Source organism: Python bivittatus, unplaced genomic scaffold (assembly GCF_059951505.1).
Source record: "Python bivittatus isolate LINGU-HERP-01145 unplaced genomic scaffold, Pbiv_v1 ctg000100_np1212, whole genome shotgun sequence".
In the NCBI taxonomy this organism is placed as follows: Eukaryota; Metazoa; Chordata; class Lepidosauria; order Squamata; family Pythonidae; genus Python; species Python bivittatus.
Window position 1 is genome coordinate 1254188 of NW_028277038.1, and position 24069 is coordinate 1278256.

At 45.2% G+C, this 24069-nt stretch overlaps 1 protein-coding gene across 5 annotated transcripts in view; it reads left to right on the forward strand.

Moving 5' to 3' along the window:
* HECTD4 (HECT domain E3 ubiquitin protein ligase 4) overlaps positions 1 to 24069 on the forward strand; it is a 57533-nt gene that overhangs the window by 4244 nt on the left and 29220 nt on the right. For 3 of the 5 annotated variants that reach the window (XM_088135116.1, XM_088135118.1, XM_088135121.1), the window contains exons 2-28: positions 3588 to 4105; positions 5148 to 5237; positions 5510 to 5640; positions 6291 to 6399; positions 6713 to 6851; positions 7977 to 8147; positions 8262 to 8451; positions 8732 to 8893; positions 9157 to 9270; positions 9912 to 10052; positions 10572 to 10804; positions 11366 to 11511; positions 11868 to 11938; positions 12112 to 12217; positions 13675 to 13795; positions 15324 to 15452; positions 17462 to 17586; positions 18274 to 18427; positions 19309 to 19409; positions 19862 to 20060; positions 20372 to 20491; positions 20738 to 20842; positions 21305 to 21468; positions 21766 to 21999; positions 22646 to 22838; positions 23000 to 23104; positions 23839 to 23927. In XM_088135116.1, coding sequence (XP_087991242.1) covers positions 3588 to 4105; positions 5148 to 5237; positions 5510 to 5640; positions 6291 to 6399; positions 6713 to 6851; positions 7977 to 8147; positions 8262 to 8451; positions 8732 to 8893; positions 9157 to 9270; positions 9912 to 10052; positions 10572 to 10804; positions 11366 to 11511; positions 11868 to 11938; positions 12112 to 12217; positions 13675 to 13795; positions 15324 to 15452; positions 17462 to 17586; positions 18274 to 18427; positions 19309 to 19409; positions 19862 to 20060; positions 20372 to 20491; positions 20738 to 20842; positions 21305 to 21468; positions 21766 to 21999; positions 22646 to 22838; positions 23000 to 23104; positions 23839 to 23927 — 4160 coding nt within the window. Of the gene's footprint in view, positions 1 to 3587; positions 4106 to 5147; positions 5238 to 5509; positions 5641 to 6290; positions 6400 to 6712; positions 6852 to 7976; positions 8148 to 8261; positions 8452 to 8731; positions 8894 to 9156; positions 9271 to 9911; positions 10053 to 10571; positions 10805 to 11365; positions 11512 to 11867; positions 11939 to 12111; positions 12218 to 13674; positions 13796 to 15323; positions 15453 to 17461; positions 17587 to 18273; positions 18428 to 19308; positions 19410 to 19861; positions 20061 to 20371; positions 20492 to 20737; positions 20843 to 21304; positions 21469 to 21765; positions 22000 to 22645; positions 22839 to 22999; positions 23105 to 23838; positions 23928 to 24069 lie in introns of those variants that run through there. The other 2 variants (XM_088135119.1, XM_088135120.1) reach the window with 2 other exon arrangements.

Consider the following 24069-nt stretch of genomic DNA (forward strand, 5'->3'; position numbering starts at 1 on the left):
GTATTAATTTTGGATCCTGAATTTGCAGAGGCATTGGAGATATCTGGTGGTGAAGGAAGAGGCTGGTGGTTCTGTAGTGGGGAAGGGGGGGAGATGTTGGTACGCTTGAGCCCATTTTCTGTGGTACAATAGATTATGAACTTACTATTGCTGACTTGTCTGTCAAGGTGGACTGATGAACCAATCCAGTTTAAAGAGAAACAGAGCCACCCTGGTGATCTTTGATTAATTGTACATGTTACACTAAGCTATGGTTGCTTAAGCATGACTCTTGAATAAACTACAGTTGCTGGCATCACACGTGGCACTAAGATATAATGTATGGCTTAGTGTAATGTATGTGACATGCACAAAACCCAGTCCTTCATTAATTGTTCAAGAACTGTTTGACTTTAAAGTCAAGTGTTTGTTTAAAATAAGCTCTGTGTGACCATTCCATCTTCTCTGATACGCATCTTATTTATTGTTTCTGTACATTTTATGTGTGAGGGCTCTGCTGCACCATTCACACACATGATGTTCAAGAATTTAGGAACACTGGTTCATTAGAAAGATCATGGTTAAATGGGAGTTCTTTGTAGACTAGGCCCAATAACTTCAGTATAAAAAATATTTAAATGGAATGACGAGGAAGTTGAAAAATCCATTCAAGCAAAGGAAGGTGGTGACGGTGGTGGTAGAGCTAATTCAGGAACTCACATTTAAAAAAAAAAAGAGTCTTTTGCACATATGGCCACAGTGATAAACCACCCAAGTGCTGGCAAAGTGTAAATGGAGGCTGCGTCATCGAAACATCCTGCTGGGGGCTGATATGAGCAGCCCTTGGGGTCTCTTGCTGGTGTCGTTCATATCACCAGGAATCCCAGTAGAGAAAAACAGTCATGGAGCCGTGTTGCCAGGACCTGGGGTGCTATAAAAACACTGAAGTGGAGCAACGATTATACATGCGTGAAGAATGCAGCATAGATGAGGAAATAATACATGTGTGAATAACAGAATTAACAGTGTACTCGCTAGTGACAGAAGTTCTCATTCGTAACAAAAGAAGCCAGTGCATTCCTATAGGCAGGATGCTAAGCGCCAGGGACCTCTCATGAGAAGCACAGTTGAAAGTAGACTAAAGATGGGTTTTTCACTGACCCTTCCCAGAGGTCAGCGTGTGCAACACACTACTGGCATTACACAAACAGCAGTAATTGTCCTGTCCTTGCTTTCGGTGTAGTCGTTTTCATGACTGAAATGGATCGTTCTAGCACACACCAGTTATGCTTTGTTGACTATTCGTAATCTAGAAGCAACCGCTCTTTAGAAAGCGATTCTGCTGCAACACGGTGGAAAAGAGCCATTCTAGTCCATTACGGATGCGTTCTCAGGCTGTAATGTTTCTGCTGTGCTTACCTGGATATAGATGTTATCAATACAGCAAGCTTCGCTGCTGGAAGGGCTGTTCTGTTCACTTTGGGGGGGTGGCTTTCACAGGGAGGAGGGAGCTCTGGTTCCTGTGCAAACTTTTTGTATGCACCAGCTCTCTTTGATCCTCAGGAGGCCTCTGGACTGGACGGGATCTTCCGTTACTTTGGCATTCTTAAAAGCAAGGGGACTAGCCATGATACAGGGGATTCTGTCCTTGGTGATCCTGAGTCGCAGGGACAAAGAACAATTTTAAGGGGAGAAGAGTGAGAACTCGACATGTGTGCAAGAGGGCTAGCCCTGTCATGGGTTTGACCCAAACCCGGAGCTGCTCATCATTATCTTGGGATCCAGCCCCTGAAAACCTGCATAATCCTTAGAAGCTATTTTTGCTCCAAAGTACTGTAGAGGGGCAACTTTTTGTAAGGAGTCCCAGCAGTCATTCATCAGGGCAATCATACAAGACACGCAGACAGGATGGGGCAATTGCTTGGTGGCCTCATTTGTATCTCTCTGCTTAGGGGATTGGCAGTATTAAGACATAACTAATAGGTGTCTCATGACTAAGCACATGTTGAAGGTTGTCGGGTAGACCAGGGAGGAGTAATAGTTGAACCGGAAGCAGAGGTGAAGGCGAGCATTACTTGATTGTAACAAAAAGGGCAAGGCAGTTTGAGGTTGATATTTTCCCTGTCCTCACACCCCTGTGTGAGGACTTTGGCATAGGAAGGGGACTCGGAGGGCCGCCTGGCATGGCAATATCAAGATCTGCTCTGCAGTACATTTGTGCAAACAGTTTTACTGGGGACAGTCACAGGATGCAAAAAGCAGAAAATGCTACCGTTACATTTTGCACGGTCTTAGAATTTGTAGGATGCCACAGTGAATTTGTAAAAACCTAATGGAGTTTTAAAGCTGTTGTGAGTTTGGACTCTGCTAAATCAGTGTTTGCAGCATTCATCTAACTATATATGTCAGCTTGTATTTATTTGGTTAATTGGCCCTGAAATCCTTTTTCGGTAATCCTATTTCTTGCCCTTTGCTGCTAAAGTTGTTCCAAAAAGAAAAAAAAAAGGCACTGGTTTTGTATGTCATGTAACTTCATCTACAAGCCATAAAAAGCAACAAAGAAAATGTTGTAAATTCATAAATATCTGATACTGATCGTAAAGTGAATTGCAACATTATCCTAAGTTTTAAATCCATCTGGATAGTGGTTTTACTTTAATGGTGCCTTTGTGCCACACAAATTTGATGAGCCATGTTTAATGAAAGCACTATCATGTATGTGAGTTGCATGCTCTTGCGAGATGGGGTAAAATGAGGAGATCAATAGTGCTTCTTCCCCCACTGCAGCTCAGGCTTTTAAGCAGTCAAGGCAGTGATGAAAGTTGTAGGGTCAGAAGGTGAATTAAGCTTTGTATTTTTCTTAGGGCAGCCATTAAATAGCAGAAGTGTTCTGAAAAGAGGTGAATTAATGCCAAGTCCCAGCATGTATTTTATAGAAACACAGAGAGGGAAGCCCAGAGCTTGAATATTGGTTCCATTCCGCCTTCCTGTAACTGAAGTCCATTTTTCCGCTCTGTGGCCTTGTTCTGTGCAACACCCCTTCAGGCGTTTGAAGGGCATTGCTATAACCCCTGTCAGTCATCTCTTTCCAGGATGAGACCTGCCCGGTTCCTTCAGTCTCTCCTTGCAGGACTTCACTGAGCAGGAGAGGTCAGGACAGGGGATCTTAATACTCAGCAAAGTGGGCCTTTGGAATTGAGGTTCTGCAGCTTCTTTTGGAGGATTTACATCGAACATTTCATCAGCGCAATTTTTCTTTTTTTGAAGTGGTGTTGCTTGGTCCCAGGAGGAAAGCATATCGTAATGTCTTGTATGTCATGGGTAGCCAGCTGTCAAGAGGAAAGCTGGGGGAAAACAAATATTGAAGTGCTTTAGATTATGTAGATTAATTTCCAAGACAAAAGGTGAGATGTTGTATCTCCTGATAAAGCCTGAAGAGTTATTCCAATTATTCTATGTCTTTTGAATCATGAATTTAGAGCAATTTCTCTCATATACAGCTCTGGACTTGGCAGATCTTTACCCTTTAAGTGAGTGAGAAAGCTCTCCTCAGAGCAGCCTGTTGCATTTCTTCATCAGCATGAACATCTCCTTTTGGTCCCCTTTAGATCTTAACGTTCGAGACCAAGAATCCGACGGAGCTGTCAGAGCGTCTGCGTTCCATCTGTGGGAACCAGAGCAATGCCTACGCCCGCCTGCTGGAATACCGCTTGAATGCTCTGCGTGGGCTCTGGAATGCCCAGCGCCAGCTTGCCTTAGAGGAACAGCACGAGAGGGACAGCTCGGGGGACGAAGAGGCCCTGGCCCTGCTCAAGCGGCAAGGCCTCCTCCAGCAATCCGAGCAGGCACCGTTCACTTCGCGGATGGGGCTGCTCCTGGTCTTCCCGCTGATTGAATCCCAGAGCAGGACAGACCCTTCCTTGTGCAACGTAACGGCGGAGGTCCTCTTGACTTGTCTCCGGGACTGCCAGCCTTTGAGTTTGACCAAGGAGCCCGCGGACTGTCTGAATGGCATCGAGTCGCTGCTCTGCTCCTGGCTCGAGGAAACCTCCGCTGGTGGCCAGCAGATTCCGCACAAGCAAAAAGAGAATGCAGCCGCTGCCCTGGTCGCCTTGGCTTGCGCAAGGTAGAGGAAGGGGAGGAATCTTCTTCTGCCCTTTGTGGCAGGCCTGATGCCCAGAGCAGAGAGCCTCCACTCGGCCGGATTGCCGGGGATAAGATTTGACTTGGGGTTATCATCTCCTTTGTAATGCTTACCTAAGAAAAATCCACTTCCTTTGTCTTTTCTGACCCCTGTGGAAGTATGTCACACTTGTTGGAGGCCATGCTGGTTTCTTTCTGCCCCTTTTTAATTATGTTGGCTTTCATAAGGGGTCTCTGCATTATACTGAATAACAGCAAACTGCAGAACCCATGGAGTTATTCTAGGGGTTTTGTACCTGTTGTCCACAGTCATAGTAACTTTACTTGGTGACCCATCAAGACAGAAGGCAAGCTAGCTTCTAATAATGAAGGTTTTCTGCAGCTCTGTGTCTGGATTGGGTGCTCAGTGAATGTTCTGCCAAGGAAAACATGCCTCGTGAGCAGGGGACAGTGTGCGGTTCCACCTCTTTCATGCTGATGTTCCGTCGTGGTTTCCTGAAGGGCCGGACTCCTCGTTCCTCTGAGTTTTGTGGCAGTCCTCACAAAGTGGAACTGGCCAGTACTTAGGGTCTCTCTTCACCCACGGCAATTGGTATCATTTTGCATTCTGACCACTGTGCAAAAGGGCCCAACAGTACTATTGATCCTGACCTAGATAGGTTTGCCTGCTTGTTTATTTCCCATCGGCTGTGTATTCTTTCACCGCTGGATTTGAACAAGCTTTAATTTCCTGCTGTATGTCAGCTGAGTAGAAACTAAACAATATATAATATATGGGTACCAGTCCCCAAGTCTTTTTTGGCATTTGTTGGAGTTTTGTGAAATGAGGCAGGAGTGGAATGTGTGTGCTATTGAGATGCGCGTATTTTTTGCGAGGTCAGGGTTTTTTCCCTAAGAGAGAGATGAAAGCTAATCTGTAAAAACGTGCCAGGCCCTTCTCTTTTCAGAGAGCTCTGTGGGCCTTCACTAGTATCTTGCACTGTCTGAGGAGTGACCATTGCCTTGTGATCTCTTTCTTTCCCCAGGGGTTCACTCAAAACATTTGTTCACACGGTCCATCTCCTGCAGAAACAGACTGATTTAGGATCCCTGCCTGTGGCGGATGTATTGTACAGGTGAGGAGGAGGAGGAGGAGGAGGAGAGGGGCAAGCATGCCCTGTGTTGCTGTAGATCAAATGCTGCTCCTAAAAAGCATCAGCACAGTCATCTGAGTTCATTTTTTTCTTCAAATATACAAAGCTGAAGTACATCAGTAGTTCTTATTGTTCATGCAGCAGCCATCTGCCATTAAAAGTATTCTAATGTTAACTCTCTATTTTTATGTAGTTCATTATTTCTATTTCACAGAAGCATTCATTTTTTATGTCTTCACATCTGCTCCCTGAAGGCTGCTGCTTTTAGAAGGTGGACCCGGATCACCCTCCTGTTTGCTAGGGGGCAAACACATGGTGTCCTGGGGCTTCGAAGACATGTTGCCGGCACCTGATGCTAACCCTGGCTCCAGCTCAGAAAATAAAGGTAATTCCTGCCTTTAAAATACCTGAGATTTTATATTTCGATAACAGGCAGGAGCCATGGCTAAATTATCACAAATGCTGTGTAGAGGCAGTCAGAAGGTTTTATTCCATGGAGAATGAACATTCTTCAGCATGAGGGATACGGCAAATGCTGTTGGTTGTAGTAATGTTGATTTTTCCAAAATGCATGAATAAAAATGCAATCCTGATAAAAAATGGGCCCTGCAAAAAATAAGGAGTAGGGAACAGTTCTACTTCCAGCCTCTTGATCTGCTCTTCTCGAGCTGAATGGCGCCTTTCACCTGCCCCTGTAGGAGGTTACTTCCAGAGTGCTCACCATTCTTCCGATTTGCCCTCATTCCTGATGCTCTCCAGTTTGTCAGTGCTCTTCTTAACATGCAGTGCTCAGACCTGGACATAGTAAAGGATTACCTGCAAGGCCGGACTAGGGGGTCAAGCTTTTTCTGAGGGAAAGAAATAGGTTGGCCTTTTGTAGACATAACGAGGGAAGCAGCAGTATGGGAAGCGCGCAGATTACTTTGGCCGTGACTCACAGAAACATTTTCTGCATTGTTCCAGCAGTGGAGAGGTATGTCCTTTCCCCAAACACTGTGGCTTTGAAAATAACATCCTTCTGAATGCCTCTTACAGATGCAGACTTAGGACGCTGCCTTGCAGTAGATGGACTTTATCTTTATACAACCAACTCAGTTGGCCGGGGAATCAGCAAACTAGGATCTGGATTACACGGTACTTTACGGTAAGCCCTGCCTTATGAAGTGCATCCAGTCACAGTCTCCAAGAGAGGAATGGTCTGAACGCCACTTTGTTCCTGCAGGAATTGTGGCTTTTTCTGTTCTCTCCCTCTGTGGCACAAGAGGCCAAATGCAGGTTACCCAGTGACTCTTCCTTATCCTGAATCAAGGATTGTGCCTTTAGAAGATGAGTGCTTCATTAAACATTTCAGAAAGACAAAACTCCATAGGTTTTATGATGCAACAAAGGATACAAATGGGAGAAATGAACAGAAGTGCCTGATAACTGCTGAATTACTCCCCTGCTTTTCCTTTCAGAGGCTTTGTGTACTGCCGCAATGAGGAGCTGGAATCAGGCTGGGTGGCCTTTGGCAATGGCAGGCTTCTTCACAGGCCTGTCTCTTTTGACAATAAACCTCACTCCCTTTTCCAAGTCATCGATCAGAACACTCTTCAGGTAAAATCAGAGGTGTTTTCAGTTTTGTATCTGTTACATTGCTTGGCAACAATGCTTTGTTTGTGATAGAGCATGTGGTCCATTCCTCCCAATCTTTAATAATTGTACTTGTCTCTTGGAAAGCATGTGGTCTTTCAGAAAATAAGACAAAAGTACCTTGTGCACACACTGTCTTTTCCTGTGGAACTTTTTAATCAGCCCGCAAAAGCTTACGCCCCACAAAAAAATTACTTGAGAACTGATAAATATACCAGCTAAATACATGCAACTGTGCTCTGGATATTTCAGAGATGACTCAGTCTCTCATTCTCCCTTTGAAAGCTAGAAATCCATTACTGAGAATGCCCAAGGATTAGCAAAATACTGTATGCTGGCTGCGTCTGAGACTCTGGCCCCAATTCCAAGAGCTGATGCATCAGCAGACAGACGTCTAGCGTCGGGGATATGAATTGCCGTGCTGCTTAGCATCCCAACCCAATCATTACACTGGTGGTGCAGAGGAAGGTTAGGTGCAATTTAGCAAACGGATCTGCTAGACTGGTGTCCAGGATGAAGGAAATAAATGATTCCCAAGGCATGATTCGAACTTGTGCTTTCCTTTTTTAATATGTCGGTAGGGCCCTTACTAACAAGTAGACAAGTTAATATTAGGACTTGCTTCAGTATTTCTGCTGGGGGTATGCTATGATAGTAAGGCTTCTCCCAAGTTTGAGAAAAATTAAACCTTAGGGGGAAATTATCAGTCATCGGGGTGGAAGAAATTTCTTATATAGCTCCTGACAGAAGCTTTTTGTACCTCATTAACATTCCAGTGTGCTTGATGAGCAAGTGTGACTTTGCAAGTTGTGAATGCTTTGGTTTTGCAGTGATGAGAAGAAAGTAAGTTTTGTTTCCAGCACTCTTCTTTTTTAAAATAAGAAGAAGCTGTATCACTCTTCGGCATCTCTTTGAAATACAACTATTGACTTTAATTGTAAATTTCAGGCTGGCATATCAGCACACTTTATGCAGATCCACTTAGCATATTGATACTTTCAGAATCAGTGTTCCTAATAAGTGCTGGTAAAACGTAATTTCTCCTCCCTTCTGCCCCCTGCCCCCATTTGGCTTCTTTCTCTGCCCCAGGTATGCCAGCTTCTCCCAATGCCCCCTGATCACTTTCCCATAGGCAGCACCATGACCACGGTACATCTGTCTTCGGATGGGACCTACTTCTATTGGATCTGGTCTCCTGCAAGCCTGAATGAAAAAACACCCAAGGGACACTCTGTCTTCATGGACATCTTTGAACTCAAAGTGAGTATTGTTCCCAGAAGACTGGCAAAAATGTGGGCGCCTTCCAGGAGCAGATGTGATCTGTGCTGCAGTAGACATCCAAAAGCTCTCTCCTGTTTTGGTTCTTTGGACTAGGTGGAAGATGGCCTCTGTGTAGCTAGTCCCCTCCAGGAGCGCATTATCTTGATGAGGAAAGAGGGGGACTCAGCCAAGAGCATTAATGAGATGCTTCTCAGCAGGCTTTCGAGGTACAGAGCTTCACCCTCAGCCCCCTTGGCTGCACTGAGCTCTACAATCTCCAATACGCTGAAAGAGGACCAGGCGGGTACGGAGCAAGCTTGTCCCCGTGAATCCTTCCCTTCCTTGGTTTTGTTGCTTCCCAGCCCAAGGTTACAGCTGAGCCTTCTCGCTGAATGGGGCAGAACATCTCAGAAGCAGGCACAGCATCTGCTTGTCTGAGATGGCTTATGAAGGACATTCCTGGGGGGCTGTGCCCCTTCTCATAGTCCTGCCTTGGGCAAGTTCTTCAGGTCTTGAATCTTGCTTGGGGTTTCCGGGCACAAATATTTCACTTTGCTTCTCACAACTTCCACCCGTTTTTTCAGCTGCTAACACTAGTTGCGGTCTGCCTCTCAAAATGCTACGAAAGACTCCAATATATACCTGTGGGACGTATCTGGTGATGTTAGTCCCACCCCCGGGGGGCTCCGGCAGTTCTGCCACACGGTCTCTGTTTGGCGGAACCAGTGGCTTGTCATCCTTGAAAAGTAAGTTCTCTAGTTACTTCCTCCCATCTCTGCCTTTGGGCAAATCTGGGTGGGAAGAAAACAGCCTGGAATGGCTTTGTCAAGCCTGGAACATTTCCGCTGAAGTCGGAGAGGCCAGTCTGACTGTTCCAAGGGCACCCCAAGAGGTTGTTTTAACCTCAGAATGTTTCATGCACCTCTGTTAAGCATTGGCTGCGTGTTGTGCATCGTTCTTAGAATTACATGAACTTTTAAGGAATTGATGGCAGACTCCTTATTTAAAGTCCTAGCTTCAAGTTTGGTGTACAACATATCGGATGGGCAGTTTGCGAGCCGAGCAGACCTCATTGATGCTGCTGGGAGCTCACTTGGACGTGGCGCTCTTGTTCCTGGCCTAGGTAAGGACGGAATATCTGTCTTAGATACAGTCTGCTAAGAGCAATAGTGGCACAAGATGTTCCGAATTAAAGTCCGTAATTTAGTTTTCTCTAGCCATTGACTAAGTAGCTGTCAGGTTCAGCCCAAAGAACTCCACGAGACAATGCAAATACAGTTCTGTTGCGTTTATTAGCTACAACCTCCAGACAGAAAATCTCCCCAGATTGAACCCTAGTTCCCAAGCCAGCCAGCCAGCCACAGCACCGTGAATTCATTAGGGAGGTGCCAACCACATCTTCTTGAACTTCCCACGCTCCTGCTGGGGGCTAAGAACACGCTTATTATCTCCCTGAGCCTGGCCTTCATAAGTCCATTCCATCACAGTAGCTGAGCTTTTATGGAATGCTTAGGAGCATGCCACTCCTGAATACTCTAGTAAAAACGAACAAACAAACAACATTCTGATGTTGGTGGGAATGGATGCAGAGAAAGAAGACAACTTTATCCCAAGGGTATGTATATATGCACACACACACACACACATGAAGAGACAGAGATATGTTAACAACCAGTAATGTACCTGTGGATTTTTGTAAGCTTTTGCTCACTTTGCATCATAGGTCCCATTTGATAAAGGAAGTCTCCAAATGTTTTTGTCCAGGTGCGTGCTACGATGCAATGAATAACATGATCTGGACATGCTCCAACGACTATATTGATCAGTGGTGCAATCCTGGGAACCAAGCCTTTCATTACATCTGCCAGAGGCTAGGAGTCAGCCATGTAATTTTGGAACCACAAGGTAGGGGGCAAAACACGCTGTCAGCACCCTGTTCAGAGAAGGTGTCAATGAAATGGGAAATGGGAAGCTGTTTATTTCTTCCACTGTAATTGGTGCTGTGCATGCTTAGGAATAAACTTGGGTGGCAAAAAGGATTTGCCATCATGAAAATCAGAGCCGTTTGTTTTTATAAACACCATTGTGCTTCTGTAAGAATAAGCCTAGTTAAGACTTTCACAGCCCACAAATGGGGCTCGAATTGCTACAAAAACATATTTCTCTCTCTCCCAAATTTTAAATTATTTGCAACTTATTTGCATACAGTTGTATGGAAACACGTTTAAATGATTAACATTTTATGCCGGACATAGTATTATTTGAAAGAGTCTATAAGCCCTGGTAATATCTTGAAATACCCATTGCCTATTTATTTGAAATTATTTCTGAACAATAATTGGAGTCACCTCTCTGTCTCCTTTGTCAGTGGTGATTTATTGCCTTTGCCACGCAAATTTAAAAAGTGTATTATTATTTTTCCAGGAGATGCCATAACCACAAATGTGGTTATCAATCAACTCCTGCATCACATTGGCGCTATGTGCATCCATCAACTCAACCTGCTGGCAGCCAGTAGCAATATGCCAGTCACAAATTTCCTGGGCAAACAACACCCGATCGAAGCCCATCACCTCAGCAGCATCTGTGACATTATGGAGAAAGCCATGGTCAATGGGGACACTCGCATCATACGCTGCACCCTGGTGGTCTTCCAGGTACGCATACCGGATTGGTGCGCATCTCTGGTCACATTAGTCTGCCCCTGCAAGTGGGGTCCTAATGCTTCAGTGCTGGGGAGGGGCAGACTTCCTTGGTGCAGTCTCCGTTCTGCATTTGGGAAAGAAGTGGGGCGTCCCACCAGAGAGTTTTCACCCGCTGCCACTCAGAGGGTAACAACAGTTGGGGCATTCCTGAGTCCTTGATTGATTTAAGTTGTGTTTTGGATCGTTGCTGGCTGGGGAATTCTGGGAGTTAAAGTCCACACATCTTGAAGTTGCCAAGGTTGAAAAACACCGATCTATGGGAGAATTGTAAGACCTGCCTGCTTTTTGCAGTTCATGCAGAAAAAATAGGAGAATTTGAATGTATCCCCATGTTACCCTGTTTTCTTGGACTCTCTTGTCTTTTTTCCTCAATATGAGCCATTTGAACAAACCTGGTTATTACAACAAATCAAGATAGGAATGCAAATAAGCTAAAAACCAAACATACATTACTTTAATGGCTATGCATACATTTCTCCCTCCCATCTTCCGTTCTAATGCTTGCCCTTGCAGGTGGTTTTTAAATTTTTCTTCAGCCCCCAAACAGAGAAGAATCGTGACATTGTAAGGCGATCAGGCCTCTTGCTCTGGCAGTTACTGATGGCACCAGTAGACCAGATCAGCCCTGAAATTCAGAAGGAGGTCTGTCTGGCCATCAGGTATGTCATCTGGCCTCATTGCAATATATCAAAGGACTCTACGTTGACAGGAAAGTTCATTTCTCATAAAATGAAGTAAATAAAAATTACAAAGCAGCTACTCTTTGCTTTGTTTATCAGGTTGTGTGAATTTGCTGTGCTGTGCACTGAGCTTCAGCACATTTAAAAAATATATTCTTACTACAACCAAATGCTACAAATTTCCAGATGGGCATCCATAATTCATGTTGTAGCAAAAATATTACCAACAATTGAAAGCATACACTACAATAAATCAGTTTGTCTTCAAATATAGTGCTCTTTTTTTGTGTGTTTTTGTTCAAATGCTAAATGTTGCCTTTTTCTGCCATTTTAAGTTCTGGACTAAGTATCCTGTACCCTGGAGAAACAGAAATTAATAACCTACTTAAGCTGGTCTTAACTGAAGGTAAGAATTTTTTAGATGCTGGAGAGCAAATTAATTTGTGAATTAAAAACACACAATCCAGAATACACAGCCTGTTGCGTGCTTAAAGCAACAGGTAGTCTCAGATAGTGACAGTTTTGCAGCATAATCAAAGGCCCTCTACTTACCTTCCTCCTTGAATTGTTCCGTTATAGGAGACAGGAACAGCGGCCTGGCCCAGCTTCGAGATGTGATCCTGACCAACATGGCTGAACAGCTCCAGAACAACAGATTTGGCAGTGAAGAGGATGAGCATTGCAGGTAAACCTCCCAAGCCGGGGCTTTGCAAACTAGTGGAATGAATCTGGGAATTTACTTCACTGTGAACTAAGATCAGCAGGAGAGGCCGTTTTAAAGACACCCAGCTTTCGGAAATGTCCTTGGCATTTGGAAAAGGGCCGCCTTTGCCTCACTTGCAAGGTATGGAACTTGGACTTAGCGCCTGTTCTTCTCACCGTCAGGAAATGAGTGAAGTCTTTCCTCTGACTTTAGTTTTTTAACAGGATCTCAATTATGGCATATTGTGCTGTGTTTTGATTTTATCTGCTTCATATGCCCTATGGGTAGAAAGGCAGGATATAAATAGAAATAAATAAATGTAACCAATGACAGCCTTATGGAAGCAAAGCATAAATACACACTGAAGTATAGATAAGACAAACCACCCAAACGCATGGAAAATCTTTCCCCTGGTGCCCTCCAGTTGTGTATTAAATTAATACCCCCTACATTTCCAGACTGCTGAACTAACTTTCCCTAAATTGAACGAATACGCCCTGAATTTCCTGTCGGCTGAACCAGACCATCCACTGAAAATTGACCAAGCTGTAGGTCTTAGCTGAGCTGTTACTGCAATTAAGATAAGAACTCCGTTAATGTGCACTCGATTTAATTGATCGACATGGACAATTTTCAAGTGGTGGGGGAGAAGATCACTGCCCCTTCTATTCCTGAAAAGGCAGCTTGTGAAGAAGCACATAATTAACACTTTCTCCGCTAGGGAAATTAATTCTCTCCCAATACCTTGCTAAGAATTTCAGCAGAAATCATTGGCGTAGGTAGGATTTCCGTACAGACGCGGGTACAGGAGATCCAGTCCTTTTGAGTATTGAACGTTCCAAAGGAAGCAGCCCCTTTGGCCGTGTGCTACCCTCCCCAGTTGAACTGTGCTCTGCCAGTTCACCAAGCAGCTCTCTGTCTAGGGAGGGAAGGTGAAGGAAGGCTATCTTGATGAACCTGGTTCCTGATTCAGGCTTGTTTCCCAACCCACTGAACAGCAGAGCGGTGGACTTCAGAGGGTGGTGGAGAAAATTGCACTCATGAGGCTGGTCGGCGCTCAGAGAGGTTATCTGTCCTTGCTTGGATGGAAAGAATGAGCAATCAATCCAGTACAATTTCCTTCTGCTTCCCTTACTAAGCATTACTCTGCCGATGCCAGAAAGCTTCTCGTGAAATGAGGCCACATGAGCACGATCCAAAGGGCAAGCGCTCTTGATCGAAACTTCGGAGTGGCTTGTGAAGTGGGCCTGCAGCACTCCCTGGGCAGTTCCTTAGCTTTGGGCCAGTGCAGGCGAAGGGGATAGAAAGGGACAAGCTCTAGGGCAGCTAGGTGTGGCTCTGCATGACTGACATATTGAATGCACTGCAATTTGCACTTGAGTCCCCATATATTCCATTCTAACCCTTCATCCTTTACCACGTCTGTTCTGCCTTTGAAGACTAAATGATGAACTTTTGCACTACATTCTCAAGATTGTTGTCCGAGAATCTTGTATCTTAATCACCAAGTGCCAAATGGTCTCCCGAGATGAATTTCAGAGGCTTCTCTCAACTGTGCCTGTGAGTAACAATGCCTCACTTGCTCTCTTCGGTGGCCGCAGTCAGGAGAGTGACAATGCCATGGTCACTCCAAGGTTCGGGGGAGGGGGTCGGTTCTCCCCGTGGGCAGTTTGGAAGCTTGAGCCGTCCCTGCGACTGCAGGCAGATAGCTCTGTCAGTCTGTGTCTCCTCCTCCTCCTCCTCCTCCTCCTCTTGGTCCTGCTCTAAAGGTTAACATTTGGTCAAAAGCATGGACTGTCAGACGGGGTCCCTGTTTTATTTTTAATTTAATGTTAAGCAATCTCCTGAGAAGGCTTAGTATTAGTAAATGAAAGAGTGACACTGTGGGATGTCCATAGGCCAGATCACACCCTCAGCCAGGAACTCACTGCAAAAACCAGCCAGCATGTTCAGTTATGCTTTTGATTTCATTTCTAAGGTATTTTTGGAGACTTTGGTAGAAAAGTGGGTTTAAAGTGTATGCCCGGTGTTCAGTCTGAAGACGGACTGAAGCATGAACAATAAATTCAATCGTATAGGTTGAGTTTGTGCATTTGCTGAGGTCTAAATGTGACTCGGCGGGTTTGCAGGTCAGCACATTAGGCAAAGCCAGCCTCGCTCTACCCATTGTATTGCTCAGGTGCCAAGCAGAGGGGGAATAATAGAGGTGGGTTTTACAGGAGAAACGGAACAATGGGTAACCTGCTGTTTGGGGCAATAAAAGTTCTGATGTAACATCTAGAAAATCATGAACAGAAGGAGAAGGGTGCCAAGGTATTTATCACTTATTTATTATTTATATCCTACCGTTCGGCCCACAGAGCAGTAGATGAGGCTATGTTTAAACCAGATCCTTTGTATCCATTATACCAATTGAAATTCTGGACTCTGGCTATCCCAAACCAGGAAATGCTGGATTTTGAGCTGCTTGTATTCAAACGTGCACAAGGCATCTATTTTCCATGCTGTATTTGCTACTTTTAGGGGAAGGTAGTAGACAAAGGAATCCTGCCCATTGATCTTTCTGCTGCCTTTCCACCTCCTGAATTTTCAGTAGGCCTGCTTCATATTTCAAACCACTCACAGAGACTAGCAGCTTAAAAATGAAAGCTGAAATTCCCCGCCATCAGAATTCTGCCATCTTGCATGGATTTCTGTGCTCCCACAAAATCACACTATATATTTACAGCAGCAGAATCCATTTTCTGTTCTGCTAATATCCTAAAGTATTTCTGGTACTCTCAAATTCGTCACTGTTTTTAACGTAAATGTGATGACTTAATACCAACTTGTCTGACAGCTGGGTAAGATCCAGGAACTTGTAATACGTCTCCCGAAGTTTAGCTTGAATTCATGTGTCAAAACATTCTTGTACTTCTTTGCCACACTGTGATAATGCAGCTAAAGAAGGATTGAACATTTTCTTTGTATTCTCCCCTGTTTGTGAGTTTCCTTTGGACCTCAAAAATAGCCTGCTGGCTTTTCTTTGCTGCTTTGTGAGGGAATTGTGTTGAGACAGTAACACAAAACGTCCTCGTTTGTCTTAAAGGCCGCCTCTGCCTGCCTGCGGTACCTCATGGCTGTACAGAACCACCTTCTGAGTAATACCGTTTTGATTAAGCCTGACGAAAACGATGACAGTGACAGCTCCTTGCAGGGAGAGACCTTGAAGGTACAGGTAAACACCAAGTCTGAAATTCCACTGCCCTTGCTTTCTTCTGACCCTCGTGCTGCTGCATCTTCAGCCAACGGGTATGCCCTCTCCGTGCTCACTGTGTGTGGTTGTTGTGGCGTGACTTCATGATAGAAAGCTAAGAGGCCTCTGTGCTTCAGCTGGAACTCTCCAAAGGGTAGCATTTCTTTGCCCTGGTTTGGGTAGCAGTTGTTAGAGCTACACGGGGCTTCTGTAGACTCCTTTGCATCTGGCAGTGCTCAGAGGGGATCAGCATGTCCTGCTCTCACACATTCTGGTCCAAATACAACTACTCCTCAGTGGTTTGTGTGTTCTGGTGAGCTGCCTAGCTTTCTGCGTGGCCAGTAGCTTACATTGCTAATGGTTCAGTGGCCTTCAAGTTATTAAGTTGATTGAATTCATTAACCACCCCCCATTTTTTATATTTTACATTTGAACCCAGAACGACATCACAAAATGTAGAGAAAGGCAAAGACTAAAGGAAAACTCCATTTGAGGCCAAGAAAGGGCCGGGAAAATGCAGATCAAATGACATTTCCAGCCTCCTTCCTTCAGCTTAGAAAACTCATCTAAGCAATGGGAAATGCTGGGCCCTTTGTAGGTCCAGTCGAGTTTACAGCTGGGGGATTAGTGCACCCCAGAACAATTCTCTGCTCACCCTGGCTTGCTCGCCTCAGCCCTGTCTGGAAAAGCTCACGCTTTCTTTCACTTGCTGGATCCCTGCAGGCAGTCAACCTGTTTCCAATAAACTTCAGTCAGTAAACGTAGAATTTCCAAAGGCTTCCTCCCCCTTTCCACACACTTCAGGGAATGCTAATGCTCTCCAAAGGAATGGGGCGACATGTTTTTTCCTGGTTGGCTTGGCCTCTGCTATCCAAATGATTTAAGATTAGGAAGGGTGTGGCTTGATCCACTGCACCCTCACCTTGGCTGAGCCCTCAAGTGTGAGTGGGCCTGGATAATTATTGTCCGTCTCCTTGCTGTTCAGTGGTGTAGTTGTTACTCATCCTTTATTGTCCCTCCGATATGTACATGAACATCTGAAGTAAATGCTCAGTGTGTCCACACCATGTCTCATCCAACAAACACCTTTTGTTTTTGTTTCCTTTCCGTTTCTCTCTGCAGTTGCTCTCATCCTCTCTTCCCTTCTAGGACTGTTTCGTTCCTTGTCTGGCCAACAAGCAGGCTGGATTAATCGTTCTGATAAGTACTTGCAGAGTTGGGCTCGGCCTGCTTAGAGACCCTGCTGCACTGTCAGCTGGCTGGAGTTTCCTGTGCTGCTCCTGCCCACTCCAATTTCCCAAAACTCCATGGCAGCACAGAAAAAAGGAGCAATCAGGGAAATGGCTGTGATGTTTCCAGCAATAGTTAAACATAATGATACTATTTCAGTTCTAGAATAGATTTTACTAGCAGGCCAGGCTAGACATCAGTCTGAAGAACCTTTGGGTTGGTGTGTTGTGGTTTAGAGAGCCGCTAAATGATTCTCCAGTGAAAGGTGTTATTAATTCAGCTTCCCCAACCTGGTGCCCTCCAGACATGTTGGGACTCTAACACCCAGACCTCTAGAATAAATGAAGGTGCTTAAGTATTTTAACCATCGGGTTTCACTACATACAAATCCTTGTTTTTACAGTCAGAGGTGGAGCGACAGGAGCATCATTCTTGTGACATTTCTTGTTTCTTTTGTTAAAGGCAGCGAAGTGTCCTGCCTTCCCCACCCCAGACTGTCGATCCACCGCAGAAGAGCCTGAGTGGGGCTGGTGGGTTGGTGGATCTCCCTTGGGTCCTGGTGCCCTTCAAACCTTCTTCAACTGAAGGGATCGCTGTTCTCTGCCTTCAGAGATCTCTCGCTGCCTGGCTTGTTATCATGTTCATCCCATTAACTTTGGAAGCCTGTGTTTATTTTGCATGTGCCTCTGTGTTTGATTTAGAAACGAATTATTCTTGGGGGCATGTGAACGCAGTTCTAAATTTTGTTTGTCTCCTTTTAGGAGCTCAAGACTAGTATCTTGGCTTTGGCCATGCAGATCCTGACGGGGTGTGATGAAGTACTGGAGAAGCTGCAGCAGGTCACCACAGCCCTGATAAACAGTGATGTGCCAGACAGGGAGCAGAGGTAAGGGGCTGTATTCCGAAAAGGCGTACTCTGCCTTTCTGTCCAGAATGTTGCAAAAATATAAAATGAAAATACATCCAGTCCCACAGCGTTCAATGCTGTGGTTGATGAATGAGCACGTTTGGCAAGGCAAACCCTAACCCTAACCCTTGACACACACAATGGTGCCCAAAAACCGGCGGGGGGGGGGGAAGTAATTAATTAAATCAAACCATTATTTTATCACATTGGTTGCCATACATGGGGCGTTTGGGGAACTGTCTCTCAGTTTCAGTGCACGCGTGTGTCTCAGCACGTGGCAGCATCAGCCCTGTCTGAGTAAGACCTGGATGGGCAACCTTCAGGGAATACCCAGGCTTAGGCTGGAAAATTGAAACCATATCACAGAAGAAGGCAGTGCCAAAGCATTTCCATATCATGGCCAAGCAAACCAAATGGATGTGTCCATCAGGGATGAGACGCGATCTGAGAGTGCCTTTGTGTATCAAACAATGGCTAACCGTTGTTGGACAGGCTGTGGGATTTCAGAAGAATCAGGCTCAGGGTCAGATTCTGAAGCCAGGGCAGGGGACTCGAGGAGGGAGGGAGGACCCCAGGGCGTAGGGTGGGGGGACGTGTCTAGAGAAGGTGGCCTATAAGGCATGCCCTCCCAACGCGGAATCGGGGGCGGGGGTGCTCTTATTGCAGATTGAAAGGCCTGGAGCAGGTGACCAAAGCTACAGTGCTCGGCCACTTGCTTCCTGTGTTGCTGACCTCCCTGATGCATCCGAACCTCCAGACGTTGATGGTGGCTGATCCTCTTATGCCTCAGCTGGTACAGCTGGTCCTCTACACAAGCCAGGTATTGCCTGCTTTTCTGCCCTTTCGACTTGTAAATCCCCCACCCCCGGGCTTGGAACTGGCCTCTAGACCTCATGGCACTGGGTTACTACAGAGAGGATGCGCTGCTTTAGGAATTGTGCGATCCACCACCATCCGTAGAACTTGCTGAGCCTGGAGAGTTCCCATGCCCTCCTCAGGCAGGTGGTTGGATGGCATGGATAGGAAGGCCAGTAGGAAACCACCGGGCGAGGCTCTGTGGAGTAAATATTCAGCCTCGTCTTCCCTCACGCAGACACATGGAAAGGACGGGCTGGGCTTTGAGGACAATGGGAGGCATAAAAAATGGACCGTGGCCTGATTCCATAGTTAAAACTTACCTGATTAATTTGGAAAAAGTGGGAATGATTTCTGGTCCCTGATCCTTTTTTCCTTCCCTCATGCCTTGATCGCACAAGGTTTAACTACGTGAATAAGTAGGAGCAAGGAAAGCATTGAAAAAAGGAGCACTATAAACTAAATAAGCTATTTTTAATGGGTTTCTGCTGAATATTTCTTCTGAAGGGTGGGTCATAAGGTTCAGCTGGGTACCAAATGAGACAAACATAATTTCTACTGGGTTACTTCCGTAACACATTCACGTCTCTTTTCAGCATAAATATTGAATATTTCAGCATAAACGTTGAATAAGAACGCCTAACATTTGGCATTTCTCATTAGCATTGGAAACGAACGCATGATTTTTTATTATGGCCTTTGGCCAGTTGAAACCCTGTCGATGCACTTACATGTGCTCCCAACTCTGCGGTGTTTGCTGTGCTTGGGTTGCTTTTTGTTCTTCTTCTGTTTCTCCCGCATCAAGACAAAGCCTTATGACACGTTTGCGCTGGTGTTGTGTTGCAGACAGCCCTGTTGCTGAAAACCCAGTCTCCGTTTTTTTCTGACGCGGGCGGTTCTCCTGGAGGAGCATCTGAGCCAAGGAGCAAACTCTTCCCCGATGAGAGGTGATTGGCATACCCCCCCCCCCAGCGTTCTCGATTAATACCCCCCGAGCACGCTCTCTTTCACTCACTGGAGATACTGTGCCTGGAGTAACTGTTCTTAAGGGATCATTCAGAGACGAGGAGTGCTCCCGAGATAGCCTTAAGCTGCTGCGGAAGCTGCTTTTGAGCTTGCGAAGAACACTCCTGTGAAGAGCTGAAAGTGCTAAGACAGCCACAGTTTTTCTTCTCTCCATGGACTTAGCAACCTTAAGGCCCGTACAAGAAAAGCAGCAAATTAAGCAAAATATATATTATTATGTTCCAAGAGCTTTTAAACAACGGGCAAGATGGTACTTTGTACCCTGCTTCTTATTGTGACAGCAATGCAAGCATTTGGCTTTCACAATTCTTTTAGCTGAGGTTTAGTAGATCCTACAGAGTTACTCCTTTGGTAATTTTTTTTTTTATGCCAGAATGCTAGAAGAAAAAGAAGAACCTGGGTTTCTTACTGGCTTGAAAATCCCAGCTCCATGGGCTGCTGGCAAGACAGTAGAGACAGTTCATCCAGTCAGGGACAACTACAAATTTAAGGAGACGGTGCATATTCCGGGAGCCCGTTGCTTGTACCTGAGGTTCGACAGCCGATGCTCCTCGCAGTACGATTATGATAAGGTCAGTGGGGGCCGGACCATATAAGCTCCATTTTGGGCAGGGCCATGAAAAAGTTGGCCCCACTGAAGCAGGAGCAGCCTTGCTCCCAAGCAGTCTCTTTTCTACAGAAGCCATTTCTGCCCAGGGCGTCCCTAAAGCATTTGCCTTGGAGAGGTTCCTCATGATGGTTTCTGCAGGGTATAGTCAGAAGATCCAAGATGGCAGCTACGATGGTGCATCTTGCTGGCTCCCTTCTGAAGAGTTCTTAAGAAATGCTTTCAGGGCTTATATTTGCCCTGATGCCGTTCTGCTGTTCCTTTGTGTTTATGCAGCTGGTGATATATGCAGGACCCAACACAAACAGTCGGAAGGTTGCTGAATACGGAGGCAACACTTTAGGATATGGCAGCCGCAGCGTCTTGGGGACTGGATGGCCTAAAGATTTAGTAAAGGTACAGAATAGCTCTTTCCCTTCCCTGCTGATGAAATTTCAACTCCAATAAAGAGGAAGCCACTTATTCTTCGTACATACCTATAGAACAATAGATTCCCTTGATCACATACGTCATATCATGTGTAGGAGAATGCCATTTTTAGCTTCGTTACATAGTTTGTAATGTTAAAATGTGGAGGTTGGGAGGCCAAAGGCAGCTTTTGCTTGCTTATTTAATGGAATCCCTTCTTTTTCAAACCATCAGGTGGAAGGGGACACTGTCACGTTCTCTTTTGAAATGCGGAGTGGCCGAGAACACAACACTCCAGACAAAGCCATGTGGGGCTTCGCCTGCACTGTCCGAGCACAGGTATGGGCTAAGGTTCCCTCCAGCATTTCAGTTTGGATAGTAAGTAAAATCATCTAAATCCCAGCAGTGTTCTGAACACTAATGCAAGGGATGAAATGTGGTGGGAGGAGGCTGAACACCAGGCTGTGCTTAATGAGGCAGTTCACAGTTAATTCACTGCTCCTGAATGGGTACAGGATGGAAAGAAAGCAGTGAGCTCACAAAGTAAACGTGCAGACCCTTGGGAAATTCGTTAGGCACGTCTTAGCAACTCCCTCCAACTTCCTTGAGTTAGAGGCGTCTTTCAGAGCCATCTTTTTTTGAATTTGTGCTCTGCTGGGTTGGCTCTCTTTCAATGTTTGTCGTTTTTATTCTTATTCATATTATATGGGGGGGGGGTGCGCGTGTGCGCTCACCTGTGTGCAGACCAAAAGACAAGGCTATAACCGTCTGTGTTCTCCCTGCTTCCCCTTCACTGCAAAGGAATCTTCCGAAGATGTGTCTGGAGGGTTGCCCTTCCTGGTAGACCTGGCTTTAGGCTTGTCTGTCCTGGCTTGCTCTATGTTGAGGATCCTGTACAATGGGCCAGAAATCACCAAAGAGGAGGAAACGTGTCAAGAACTTCTGCGGTCCAAGCTTTTACAGAGGTCAGTAGCACAAACTATGGCTTGGGGGAAAGAAGGCAAGCCGCTGATTCGTGGCCAGAAGCGAAGCACCTGTTGGTTCCTCCATGGTAGATTGTTATGTTAAAGAAAGCCGGATGTTTCTTCCCAGTCAGTATGAATGGCAACACCCTCTTTCCTGCTTTTGTTTTCTAATCCACATCTTTTGGGGATGTGTTGCTGTACAGTTGCTGGAAGGCCTTTGGGATCACAGTAGTTTGAGATAAAACTGCCTGGATTGAAAAGCAGCCCAACCGTTTCTTGTGCTATTTCATTTTGCAGATGCCAGTGGCAAGTGGAAGCCAACGGCGTAATCTCTCCAGCTCTCACTCCAAGCCCTTCCCCGCTGCCTCTTACAATCGATGAAGATCAAGAGTTCACTTACCCATCAGATGTTCTTGTCCCACCTGTTGGTCACTATTTTGACCTGCCCCGAATTAGACTCCCTCCCGGAATTATGATCAAGCTCAGGGAAATATCTGGTCGTGCTCGTCCTCAGTTTAGACCTAGCATCAGGTGCGTGTGAACATCTTTTGGTCTTCTTGTCTTTCTCCAAATCCACAGCTGTAGATGACTGTTGGCTTTGTCAAATACTGGTCTTCTCCCTAAGTAAACAGAAGAGAGAGACTTATTTCATCTCCCTAATTATTACTACAGAATTTATTTAGGATATTAAGTTTCAGCGCTTTTAAACATTATTTTTAAAAGAAACATTACTTTAAACAGATGGTCTTGTTAGGGTTTTCATTTCAGTCTTCCCTTTTTGCCAAAACTGTAATTTTAAAGACCAGTGAGCACGATTCTTGGTGTCCCTCTCTGCTCCTTCCAGGTGCTTTCAGGTGGCCCTCAGCACCAGCAGTTGGGAGGCACCCAGCAGTTATTCTCCTTTTCCCTCCGTAGTTGGTTTTTGTGATTGAAAAAAACAGGTGGAAGAAATGGAATGAGAGGACTGATTGTTGTACTGTTGTTAGTAGACATCTTGGGTTAATGCAGTGTTCAGGCTGAGCCACAAGATGCCGTGGTCTTTTATGCAGTCCTCCCCTTCCTTACCAAGGCCAGCCTTCCCATTAAGATCAATTTGTTGAATTTTTTTTAATCTGTATTTTCATCTCTGTACTTTTTTTTTTATCATCTCCGTATTTTGGGGTTTCATCTTTAACAGAGAGGTGATCCAACCAGATGTAATGGAAGAAATGGTGGTTTCATGTGTGATCAAGCACTTGAATCTAGTCGATACGCTCCAGTCTCTCATAAACTTCCAGTACCAGGAGGAGCATGCTGAGGAATATGACTTACTTTGCAAAATTATGGGAGAAACCTTCAAGAAACTGAATGCCATGGAAAGACAACTGCAGGTAAAGCATGCAGTAAAAATCTGTTTTTTGTAGAGAGGAAAAAGTCATTGCTTTCAGAATGAAAAGTTGCATGTCCCAGGAGGCTGATCATACTCTTATTTTTCCTTAACTCCTGCTGAGGGAGTCCAGCCTTTTCATGTTGCTGTTTTCCTTTTGGCCAGAGTGTTGCTGAACTAGAACAGAAATGGCAAAGTGAGGTGGAAGATGCAATGCATGGAAAACTGGAAAACAACGTGCCCTTCTTTTACGATTATCACTTTAATGAGGTAAATCATCACATGTAGGCCCTGGCAGTGCCAGGGAATCTCAGATTATGCTGGTTTTGCTTTGTTTTTTTCCGAATTACTCTTCTCTCTCTCTCAATTCCTATAAAATGCTTAGTTGTATTTCTAAGTGCTCCTTGGTAAACTACATGCAGTGTTAAAACTGACTCCTGATTCTGTGTTGGAAATTAGATGACTGCTCTTGGTCCTGGGAACAGCTGGTTTCTCCAAGCATGTATGCGAGGGAAAGAGGCCTCCAAAGAGTTCTTGGAAGTCATGAGGGTTATAAACCAGAGTCATGGAATGAGTGGCAAGAAGTGTCTATCGTGTTTTAGTTCTTCCAGCTATCTAGAAAAGAGTGTAATTCTGGAACAAGGGAGCAGTTTCTGCAGAAATAGAATTCTTCATTCAGCAGAAACCTAGGAGTTCTTGCAAAGAAGAGCTAAAAGAATCACATAAACTAATCAAAAGTAGAAATATATGATGTCTTGAATCATGGACCTTCTGATGAAGCCTCTGAGAGGCTCACCTGCAAGGCATGAAAGCTGTTGTCCTTGCACATCTGACCCTTGGAGATAGACTGTTTTCTGAATATGGAGACCCAGGTTTCACCAAACAAAGAATAAAATCTTACATGGGTACTTGAGAAAAAAAGTATGAATATCTCTTGAATCAGCTGTATCTGGTCCTCTTTTCAGCATATTTGCTTCCCTCCCCCCTCCCTCTCCTCCTTTCAGAGCAAAATGAAAGAATTGGAACTTCTGTGCTCAATGAAAGAGATTTCTTTTGATGGAGGTGATCTCGAGAATATGGTCCTTTCACTGAGGTTGGTGCGACTATTGCAATTGTGATGGGGACCCTGCTTTTCCACCACTGCTCCTTCCTGGTTTGGGGGACGGTGTGTGTGAGTCACTCCACACACAGGGCAGACCCCGTCTCTTAAGCCCAGTCCATCCAGCTCTTTGCTC